This window comes from Syngnathus acus, chromosome 21, assembly GCF_901709675.1.
Source record: "Syngnathus acus chromosome 21, fSynAcu1.2, whole genome shotgun sequence".
In the NCBI taxonomy this organism is placed as follows: domain Eukaryota; kingdom Metazoa; phylum Chordata; class Actinopteri; order Syngnathiformes; family Syngnathidae; genus Syngnathus; species Syngnathus acus.
This window is the reverse complement of record NC_051105.1, coordinates 4803062-4814659: the sequence shown is the minus strand read 5'-3', so window position 1 is coordinate 4814659 and position 11598 is coordinate 4803062. Positions and strand designations below refer to the sequence as shown.

Here is an 11598-nt window from a genome sequence, read left to right as displayed (position 1 = left end):
TGTAATTTTGATTAAAATTTACAAACGTAGACAAGTCCTCCTTGTCTGTGCTTGCTATTGGAAACCTCTGCGGGTAACCATGGTTACCGTCAACACTGGCTAATTTGGCTGCGGACTGCTGGAAACACGTTTTGTTAGTGAAATACATTACGTATTTTTCCGCAATGGCGTTACCTTTCCTACCCGGAAATTCTCCAAATATACACGTAAGTACCGTGACGCTTATGTACTACGTATATTTTATGTTGTCAAACTTGTGTACGTAATTTACATGCGCGAAGGGGCGAGAAACGCGGTCAAAAAACTACGTCGAATCCTGCCAAACTTGGAGGGGGGGGGAAGACGGAAAGCAGGATTGTTATAAATTAACTTTCCTATGTCTAAAGATTCTTAACTCCTACTGCCTGAATGATTCTCAATCTTTTTAAACAATGTTCAACTAAAAAGAAAATAATTTACCTCCCCACGTATACCAACAGGCCTTTAATGACCGCGGTAGATTGGCTTTTTATTCCTAAAGTAAAAAGGTCAATTAACATTATAAACCAAAGTTTGAATATTAACACAACTTTGAAACATTTTTAGGATTCCTACATTCCTAAATGAACGTTGGAAAACTAATTGTAAATGTACTGTTCTCAATTTAAAAAAAAAAAGTTTGTAATGCAGTTTGAATATTTAATTCAGTGATTCTTTCATGTACCACTAAAGGGAGCCAGTGCCATACTTACTGACTTTTCTAACCGATATGCAGTATAATGAATTAGTACGGTACCTCATGTTGCTTATGACAAACTTTCCCTTTCATTTGCAACAAAATGTTTCTCTTGAAAAAAAAAACAAGAATGTTCAAAACTGATGACATTACCTGATCAACTTCATTGCGAGGCTTTAAACATGATGTTCTCATGTTCTCAACGGTGAGTGGGCACCGAGTTTAGAGGATCGCAGAATATCATCAGGAGATTGCAACAGAGGTACGGCGTGACTGGGGGAGTTACAGAAAGGCGTGGAATGTGATGTCCTTGGAAATATATTGATCAATAAAATAAGACTGTCCACAAATCTTTCTGCTTGGTAGCTATGGTATAATTCATCTGTTGTCATACCTTGCATTCTTTTCTTTGCATTCCAGTTGCTGAAGGAGAAATTCCACAAATCCCAACATTTTGACTACTCCAATGGGGAGCCTTTGCTGGCCGGAATAGAGAAGCCAGGCATAGGAGGCGAGCTGTTGCCAGGACAGCGGATCAAACCAAAATCTTCTGTCTATCCCACAGCGGCGACCGGTGGTTTGCCATCATGGGTTGCCTTTGACAAACAGGTATGGCACCTTAATTTACATCACAAATTCAATGTAAAGTACCTATTGATAAAATTCCAATCATTCCTACCGTGCAGGTGCTGTGTTTTGAGGCGTACTTCCAGGAAGCGGTGCCAGAAGCTCCCGATGAGGGGGAACGAATCCGGAGGTGTAAAATCTACTTCTACCTGGAAGATGATACAATACAAGTGGTTGAGCCAGAGTACAAAAACAGCGGAATTCCTCAAGGTGAACAAATTTTGCTTCCATGTCAATGGGAACATTGGAGCATGGTGGTGGCAGCATCATAGTTTGAGCTTCAGTTATTTGTTTTACTTCCACACTGCCAAAAAAAAGCTCTTATTTTTATTTACAGTATGTCTCTAATGATGCATCAGATGATAATATTTGACTCATGAGTGCTTTCATGTTGGAAGGGACTCTGATTCGTCGCCAACGCATCCCACTGCCACCACCCAGGCAGGAGCAGTTCAACAACGTTTTCCACTTTAACCTCAACCAGCAGGTGGTGCTGTTTGCCCACACGTTCACCGTCACCAACTGTGACCAGTTCACAAGGAACTTTCTCACTAAATGTGGGGTGATACTCAATGACCCCGTCGCTGTGCCCGAAGACCCATACCGTAGCCACCGGGAAAAGGTTACACCCTTTACAATTATTATTGTTATCATTATTGTTATTTTTGGGGGGGAATTGTGGTTGATTCAGTACATGCAGGATGTATGTAAAAGTTGAAACTGTTTTCCCAGATGGAGAAAAGCATGAGTCCATTGCGGCCGTACGAGAGGCGAGACACTCTTAAACAGTTCTTGGACCACGACCGCAAAGTCCTGCGCTTCTTCTGCTTCTGGGACGACACTCGTGCCATGTACGGGGATCTCCGAGAGCTTGTGTTGCACTACTTCCTGGCCGATGACACAATAGAGATTAGGGAAGTCATCCCGCCGAATTCCGGTAGGGTCACGGCATCGAAATTCCTCCGTCGCAGCAAACTTCCAAAGGTGAGGTGCTTGATATAACGATTAACACACAGGCACGCACGCACGTACGTGTATGTACCGTAATTTTCGGACTATAAGTCGCGTTTTTTTTTCATAGTTTGGGTGGGGGGGCGACTTATACTCAGGAGCGACTTATATACATATACATGGGTTTTTTTCACTTTTTTGGGCATTTTATGGCTGGTGCGATTTATACTCCGGTGCGACTTATAGTCCGAAAATTACGGTATGTGTGTATGTATATCAAATGAAAGTAGCAGTGTGTGTTGCGCACAACATAATGTCAAACACAAATGATACTTACCCTCACATCAATAACTTAGCCAAGCATGATTATTTTATCAAAAGCTAATGTTGGTAACTAATACTAATCGGCGCTAACACTGCAGCTCTGCTTACTTTTTGCGTTAAAGTGGTTGTGATGCAATTCGTCCAATTTAGGTGGCAAGTGTTATTGGCTGAGAAATTTGGTGTATTATGTAAATAAACCCATCTGTTTCGTAACAGTGGGGAAGAAGTGCAGATGGATTATCTGAACAAATGCAGAAAAAGCTTGAGAAGTTTGCCTTCATATTTTATTTAGCAATCAGAACTGCACCATTTTTGTTGCATAATGTTCCATTTCATTTTCTATGGTCATCACAATTTTCAAGGTGGGTAAGATTATGTCTGGTGTAAATTCTGTTCCTCTTTTATTATTTTTAATCATTATATTATTTATATTCAGCAGCCAGGCCATAGATGCATGTGCTCCTTCCCTATTTCATTAACAATGAGCTGTAGCTGGTTTAGTACAGTTTACCACTACTATTGAAATCTCTCCATGGATGCAGCCATCACTAGGCTTGAAATCACTTAATTGGATAAACAGTAACAAAATAAGCATTCATAGAAGAGCAATAACCACAAAGGAAACCACTCACAACATTCATCCTTGTGGTTGGCTGACCTCATCCCATCATTCTCGACCTCATTTGCTCTGACAGCCCCACTCCCTTCCGGCATTTTGTTTCCACCAGCCGAGTGCCTAATTCAACTTGAAAGACAGCCAGGCCTCCATCATGCGTGTGCGCGTTCACTCTGCTAACTTTGTTTGCCTGTTATTAAATGTCAACAATCCAAAGGTTGACTAGAATCTGCCATCCAATGAAAAGAAATTCACCCAAATCACCTCTAATTGGAAGAAAGTATGTTAAACCAGCCAATACACATATTTTACATTGGGAAAAAAAAATTCACGGCTCATCATAATTGCCATCTAGCGAAAAAAAGCATTTCATTCTCCTGCCTCTCACTACTGTACTGTATATGTCGCTGGCATAGATCTGGGCGGAGGTGTCACGGTGTCAAACGTTTGATTATTTTATGCTTGCAGTTTTGAGTCTTATCATCTCCAGTCTCCGCAGCATGCTTCGAATCAGTTGAATCTTCCTGGAGAGGTGACCAATCGTACTGTGCTGAATGTGTTGGCCTCCACCAGAGAAGGAGACCGCTTCATATTGGACAGCCTCAAAGTACATCATCATCATTCCGATTGGTTTTATGCTTACAGCCAAAGTAAATCACTTGAGCAATAATAATCTATGCTCAGCTAATGTTTACATTCTCTTGCAGACAGGAGCCATCCAGGAGGAGTTTTATAAAGAATGTGATTTGACAGTGGGTGGCGAGTTGAACGTGTGGGGCAGGAAAGTGATTATCGCCGACTGTGATGACTTCACTAAACACTACTACCGCAGCAAGTATGCTATAGGTAACTGAAAGCAGCACTCTTTCTTTTTTTTCATTCTTGACTTATTTTTTGCTCCTTCCTATTTGTAACGTCCATGTTTAACCACTCGGGGTCAGTAAGCGTTAACACATGCATGTCACTCGTTCTACACTCAACCCATATTGTTTTAAAAATGTTATTTTGTGGCTACCTTGAGTTATTATGGTACTATTTCTCCATACTGATCAATGGCAAACTTAAGACAGAAATGTTATGTTCTATATTTTTACCCATGGGTATTTAAAAAACATTATATATAATTATGTCTCGTTTTTCCACTTTTTTTTTTTTAAATGTTTTTTTCTTTAAGGAGTAATTTAACTAATGAATAACTTCATTAGAGGAGACATTTACTAGTTTTGAGCAATTTCTTGGCGGCTGCAACTTTTCAACCAAAGATTTTTTTGCTTGTGTTTTTGCATCTATGTTGTTGTTAATGTTGGTGATGTACAAGGTTTTAATGATGTACGTATTTTTCAAAAAATAATTGAATTGATTTTTGAAATTATTTTTTTACTGTATGAGATTTTTTTTGTGGTGTGTGTATCTATAAAGTAAATGGATTATTAAGGCATGTTATGCAGTTGTAGCAAATTCCTGCTTCACTGTGTTCTGTGTAAAAGAGACAAATGCCAAATGACAAAGATGGAATATTGGAAGGATGGTGTAGCAAGAAAAGGGATAAAAAAAAAAAGGTCCACTGTCAGACAGAGACACTAGCTAGTACCTCCTTTCCTGTGTTTTTGTCGGCTGCTATCATTGAGGGCATTGGGAGGGGCGCAACAGGCAAGTTGCCCTACAGCATGAGTAACCCAAGCCGGGTTAGGATGAGTCTGCTACCCTGGGCAGAATGTTGGGGCTCAGCTGCATTAATCACAGTCATAAAGCAGGCAGAGTGATGCATGGTGATGGAAGTTGCTGTCTGATTCTTAGCAGTCAAAGGTCGTTGCGGGGTTAACGTCCGCCCGGGATGCCGTGCTCCCTCACGGATGGATTACCCCGGACCCTCTGATCATTTGGTGCTCCTCCCAGGGTTTGTCTTCTTGTAAGTGTTTTCTCCTTCTCCACCCCACCTCCCAGAGGACTTCAACCCGGTGCTGTACAAAGCTCCTGTAGCCCCCAAGCCCCCCAGGCTTGTACCTCCTTATAATGGCTTTGGCTCCGAAGAGGACTCACTAAGCTCCTGCCAGCGCCTGCTGCCCAAACCCCCACAAAAAGATCTCAGAAAATTCCTGGAATATGACAGGTTGGGTCACATTACACACCATATTATTTGTTGTTTCCAACACAGCACACTTTGACAACCATATATCAGCCATTTTTAGCTGTCTGTCATTTGGTGGACTTCTCTGGACACATATTTTGCCAGTGTTGACACAGACAAGAGTCACTTTCTTTCACATATTATGACATTGTTGTTGTTTTTACACAAAGATATGTATTGATAGCCAATTAATGTTTGGGCAGATGGTTGGTTCGGTTGAAGCGGTTCCTGCTCACTCGCAGTGTGAGTGTATTTATTTGTCTCATTTACTGGTTTTTGCCCAAGGTCAGCTGGAATAGATCTACCTTCAATTCTGAACAAGATGGGCACTATTGAAAACATTTTTAAAAAACATGTGCATGTTAGCTTAATTGCAAACTCTAAATTGTCTGGGTTGTTGAATATGAGTGCAATGATGGGTCTTCTTATTTGTTTCCAGATGTGGCCTTGAAAGTAATGTGCTCAAGTACTATGCCAAGATGGTAACCACCAGTCAGGTGGATATTGACAGGGAGTTCATCATCTCCTTCTACCTGAGTAACGACTCAATCAGCGTGTTTGAGCGCTCGCAGAAGAACTCAGGTTCGAATCATGAACTACAAACTGATGGTTTGAGACGACTGTAGCTTCAGAACGCTCTCTTTTCTGGATCTTCAGGTCTGCAGGGCGGCATGTTTCTGGGACGGGGTCGCGTCAAAAAGCCAGGCCAGGATGTGTTTAAAAGCGAGCTCTCTGAATACTTCACCGCCCAAGATTTGTACGTAGGGGCAAGCCTCTGCCTTAACAACAGGCTATTCCAGCTCCTGGATGCCGACGAGTACACCCTCAACTACTTGGAACAACATGCTGAGCAGGTTTCGAAGAAAGTATTGTATTGAATAATGGACGCACGGTCAATTTATTAATGCCATATTGTGTGTAATTTTGTTAAGTTTCCCAAAGCCAATATTGGCAACATCCTGGCTAAACTACGGTCAATTCCGGAGGAGAAGCAGCGTGAAATCAAGAACTTTCTGACCCTTAACGATCCTACCAACAGTGGATTTGTCAACTTTGAGTCGTTCAGGTATTATCTTAGGTCTCTTTTACGCTGTATGCAAAGGCTGCCATTTTTCTCCCTTTTGTCTGGATACTGCATCAAGTGGGCTAAATGACGTTTTGAAAGGGTGAATCAGCGATTATTATATGCAGTTAATTGCAAAAAAAAAACGTTTGATGGCCCTTTCAAAAAACAAAAATTATAAATAAATCTACATGAACAAGTAAAAAGAACAACATCCATGTTAAGTAGCATTAGGTGCTAAAAAGTGGTTAATTGTAAATAAAAGCGATATACATTAAAAAAAAGAGAATATCACATTATTTTAGGAGAATGAATGGAAAAATATTATTTTTAAAAAAGTAATTAATCAAGGCCAGTGAAAAAAAATCGGTTGTAAAATCACAAGAATAAATGATCTTTTTTTAGATTAAAAACAAAATTCGAACACACCTCAAACATTTGGTCAGTAGTGTATTTCATTGTCACGTTTAAACAGTAAAAGTTTCAACACAAAAGGGTCGTCCTGTTCTTAACTGTTAACATTGAGATAATGTCTCATTACATTGTCCATACAGTGAATCTCTGGAATAATTAGAAGTTGACTTTCGCTATTTTTCTCTGTTTGACTCAATCACAGGGACCTGCTGATGGCAACGGAGTGCGGGCTGAGCGAGCATGAGGTTTTAGTGCTTGCTCGATCTTTCTCTGAGTACCAGCAGCCTGAAGTTGACATTGGCCTGATGCTGGCTGTGGCCCAGGATGTCCTCAAGAAGAAGGACTTTGATCAAATCCCTGACATGACCCAAGCCTTTGAACTCCAGGACCTCAGCAAGTAGGGTGATACTCATATTTTGAAAATATTAAACAATATCATATTTATCTAATAGCACAGCAAAAATATTTGAGCGAATTACATTTATATAAAATACATCATACTCACCAAAGATGCTGATGTATTCAAATAATTTCACATACGTCTTGCTCCTCAAAGTTGGCCAGAACAAGTTTTGCCTAAACCAACCAATCGGAAGACAGGAAAATGCAGATGTCAGTTGGTCCCTGGCTGTTCAATCCGATTGATTAAATTGACATGGCAGCACAGGTTGTAGCCTAAATGCAGGTCAATGTTTCTAACGGTGTTGACCGTCCACTGCTGGTATGTTGAAGATAAGTAAAACGTGCTATTTTGCCTCAATTACTTCAAGACACGATGAAGCAACAATCCATTCGGCGAGATTCGTAACCAATAATTGACGTCGAGCTCTCCTTTCGACTACTGCATCATCGTTAAGATGTTTTCGTGCTGTCACACACGCCAAGTCGTACACTCCCCTCGATTCTCATGGCTGTAGCTCATCGCAGACTCACCCAGGTATTTAAAAGCCTGGGACGCGTCGGTAACGCGTCAGCTTCTTGGCTCGCGTCTGAGAACAGAGCACGCAGGCGCTGATTTGCGAGTCCTCGGTGAGCACCCAAGCCTCTCAATCTGAAATCGCCTAGTGTGAACAAGGCATAAAATACACAGATAATGGATTAACGAGCAAAAACGAACACATGCGTACACACACACACACACACACACACACACACACACGTAGGCGTCACACCAGGCATCCATTGTGCAGTGGCCCCCAGATCTCCGAGCAAGCGTTAGTTCCAGCTTTGGGAGTGGAGCATTGGAACCAGATGGACCCTAAAGACAAGAAATGGCATGTAGTGTGGAAGAACACACGCACACACATGCAATCTCTATGTCACCTTCCTCATTTCCTTTCCTCCCGTTTAGCGCACTAAATCACTAGAGGTCACAAAAAAAGGGGAAATTTGAAATTACATGAACAAAACTGTAAATTTACAAAATAAAATGTAAAATGTTTTTAATAAACATTGTAAAATACAAGACAAAGGAAATGTCAGGAAATCTTTGAATCTTACAAGAAGTTATATTTTCAGGGGAATTATTTGATATTTAGAATCGATTTATTATCCAAGAACTATTTTTAATATTACTTTTCTAGGAAATTTTCCAAACTATAAAATTCTTTCAAATACATTATTAAGTTATAAAAATACATTTTTGATTAAAAAAAAATCACAATTTACAAAGAAAATGTTTAACTACAACCAAAACAAAAGGAACGAGAACAATGCCAAGGTCAAGCGGGCGTTTTTGTTCATACTGTATGTGTGTTGAGACCATGGCGGGTGTTGATTGTTCTTCATGGCTCTAATGAAATGGCATGGCAGGAATGGGAATCCGGATTTTGTGGCATCACAGAGTGTGAAACAACTGGCAATCCAGGACAAGCACCCCTACGCCACATCCACCATGTTATACAAGTTACTGTAGGCATTTTTTCAAAGGTCACTATTTTTTGCTTGTATACCAATAGTGAGATCCTCTGAGTGCCCCCACCCACTGTGAAAGTTCATCTTTTATTTATTGCCTAATTCTTATATATGTCTGAAAGCGGCCCATTCTGAATTTGACTTCATCTTCATGGGAACTTACTTTTCACTTGAGACTCAAGGCCGCTTGAGAACAAGTAGGTTCAAGTCTCATTGAAGCACTTTGGATTTGCCCCCGGTCGTCATGGTAACAAAGGCCGTGCTCAGCAGTGGCCCAACAGTAGAGGGGGGGCGGAGTGAGCAGAGCAGTGTCTTCATGAGACAGAACCATCCACTCTGCTCAAAATATCGGAATCTCGACCAGGTGAAAATAGTCTAGTCTTAATCCTTTGGGTATTCTGACAAAACAAAAGGTCACAGTCATATTGTTAGAACTGTTTTGAATTTCAAGAAAAATGTCTCCTTTGAGTTACTTGGAGTTGTTACTAAACATAAAATGATATAGATATTGATTCCTCTGTAAATTCTGTCTTCAGAACAGGACGCACGTCTATCAAAGAGGCGACGACCATCTGCAGAACCTTCCAGCTCCCCGTCTCTGACAACCTGCTTACATGTCTACTCCACAAGTATGACCTGTCTATGATTTAATACAGTTCTCGAATCTCCTTTGTACCTTATGATTCGGATGCACGTGTGTGTGTGCATGTTCAAGGTTTGCAGACGGGGAACAGATAGACTACCATGCCTTCCTGGCTGGCATCAACTGGCTGGAGCATCCTGCCGCCCCGGTGATGCCTGACGACATCCTGAAAGTAGGACAAAGCTTAGTATGAGACATTCTCAATCTAATACATTCAGTGTAGTGATGAGATTTGTTCTCATTCGTTTATTTGTATTTGTTTCGATGCTCCACATAGGTGAAGATTTTTGGTCGTAAATATTGAACAGGTTTAATGTTTAAGCTAGTTGGGCTTAACTTGTTTTTGAAACAAATCCATTGTTCAAATCCAATCACCTCAGACAAAAGAATAATCTCATAAAACATGAAATAATCAGGCATTTTGTGTCCTTCCTTGGTGGGGAATGAGAAAATTGTCTTTTATGTGTCATGTCGACCTGTCCAAAGAAGAAACAGCTCAATGGACGATAAAAAAAATACAGACAGGTGTTTTTTGTGTAACTTTTCTTCTTTTACGACACGTTTTTTTTCCTGTCTTCCCCAGTTTGACGTGAATCTGCGGCGTGATGCCAGCGGAGTGAGAAACATCAATTACTCCTCTCTGGTGCAAAAAGTGTTCCCCGGCGTCTTCAACACGGTCGACCCGGAAAGTACGGCATCAGCGTAGATGAGTGCACTAAATAACACAGGCACCCAAACGTGACGTGGGACCGTGGGGAATTAACGTCCGATCTGTGCGCTTTTGACATCACACTTATGCTTTTGAAAAGTGTGTTGACTTTAAGACAGAACCACATTTTAAGTCAAGAAAGTTGGCTACCACGGAGGATCCCAACTGTCGGATCACAGCTATGGAATCAACAGGTACATCATGAGATGCTAACATTTAGTCCAATGGTCATGAGACAATTTTATGTGATTTTTTGTCTCTAGTGGTTCTCAAACTCTGTGAACAATCACATTAGTAGTAGCCTAGTATTTTGCCTGAATTGTTAATCCATGCATAGCTCCTTTTTGCAAATCTGTCTGAAAATTCTAAATGGGAATAGAAATCATCATTAATACATTTCAAATGATTACCAAGGCGACTCATAAGTGTTATGATTTGTTTAGCTGTTAAACTGTTAGCTGTTAACCAAGCGTGTTCTTCCCAGCAAAAACAAAGGGGAACCAAGATCTTGATGCGACCATGCCAATAGCAAAACCTTGCAAGTAAATCACCACTCCCCACCCTAAAAAATGTTGTGTCATTTCAGTAAATCATCTTTAAGGACATTTTGAGGGCACTCTCGCACGCATCGCAGTTTGGGAAATTTGGAGAGAAAGTGTGTCTTTGAAGGTGGTTTGACTTCTGGCTGCAGGCTTCTTCCTGCGGGCCCGCCTTCTTCCCGCCACATATGGGATTCACATTTGGCTGACTTGAGCGTTCCGTTAATGTGATATTATGATGCATTGTCTTGATCTATTTACTTGCCGACCGTGTGTTTGCTTGTGTGTCAGTGAGTTATGATGTTTTCATGTGATAATGTCAGCAGCAGCTAGGTCTGATGACGCCTGGAAGTGTCATTAGAACCCAAACTCTACAGGAGGCTATTGCTGCTTTTGGTGGTGGGGGCTCTGGGGCTATCTTCTCATAGCTGTAAATTGCCTCCCACTACCATCCAGCTTATGTGGAAGGCATGAGAAGGTGAGAAATTTGAGGGTCACTCGAGGTCATTCAGGTAATTGTGCATCTTAAACTTTTGACCTGCTAAGCCGCACTTATTTCGCCCTGAGAATTTGAAGCTTGCATACCAGAAGATGCTCACGGGTGTGCACTTCCATCTCAACAGACAATTTTGTAGACTATTTTAATTACCTGCGCAGATCTATTTCTTTTGTGTGAGTGAGTGTGTGTGTGTGTGTGTGTGTGTGTGTGTGTGTGTGTGTGTGTGTGTGTGTGTGTGTGTGTGTGTGTGTGTGTGTGTGTGTGTGTGTGTGTGTGTGTGTGTGTGTGTGTGTGTGTGTGTGTGTGTGTGTGTGTGTGTGTGTGTGTGTGTGTGTGTGTGTGTGTGTGTGTGTGCATTCACTTTTGTTTTCAGGATTCTTGAAAACATTCCTTTTATATCATTTAAGTCACCAACACCCCACATTCAACAATGGTACAGTCCCATCGATTTGCATT

General features: G+C 41.1%; 1 protein-coding gene across 1 annotated transcript; it reads left to right on the top strand.

The window, feature by feature from the left end:
• The first annotated feature begins 84 nt into the window (after nucleotides 1-84).
• efhc2 (EF-hand domain (C-terminal) containing 2) lies at nucleotides 85-10520 on the top strand. Its single transcript, XM_037280754.1, has 15 exons — nucleotides 85-206; nucleotides 1136-1324; nucleotides 1402-1552; nucleotides 1741-1964; nucleotides 2075-2326; nucleotides 3724-3840; nucleotides 3941-4079; nucleotides 5178-5343; nucleotides 5801-5943; nucleotides 6019-6215; nucleotides 6294-6427; nucleotides 7041-7235; nucleotides 9289-9381; nucleotides 9468-9567; nucleotides 9979-10520. Exons 1-15 carry the CDS (start codon nucleotides 165-167, stop codon nucleotides 10099-10101), a joined length of 2265 nt encoding a protein of 754 aa, XP_037136649.1. The 5' UTR covers nucleotides 85-164; the 3' UTR covers nucleotides 10102-10520.
• Nucleotides 10521-11598: the final 1078 nt, after the last annotated feature.

Excerpts from the sequence above, each read along its gene's own strand:
- efhc2 (XM_037280754.1), top strand. The coding sequence starts at position 165 with ATGGCGTTACCTTTCCTACCCGGAAATTCTCCAAATATACAC. Across the intron at positions 5,344-5,800 it reads AAATTCCTGGAATATGACAG|ATGTGGCCTTGAAAGTAATG; the intron begins GTTGGGTCACAT and ends ATTTGTTTCCAG. Across the intron at positions 5,944-6,018 it reads GCGCTCGCAGAAGAACTCAG|GTCTGCAGGGCGGCATGTTT; the intron begins GTTCGAATCATG and ends CTGGATCTTCAG.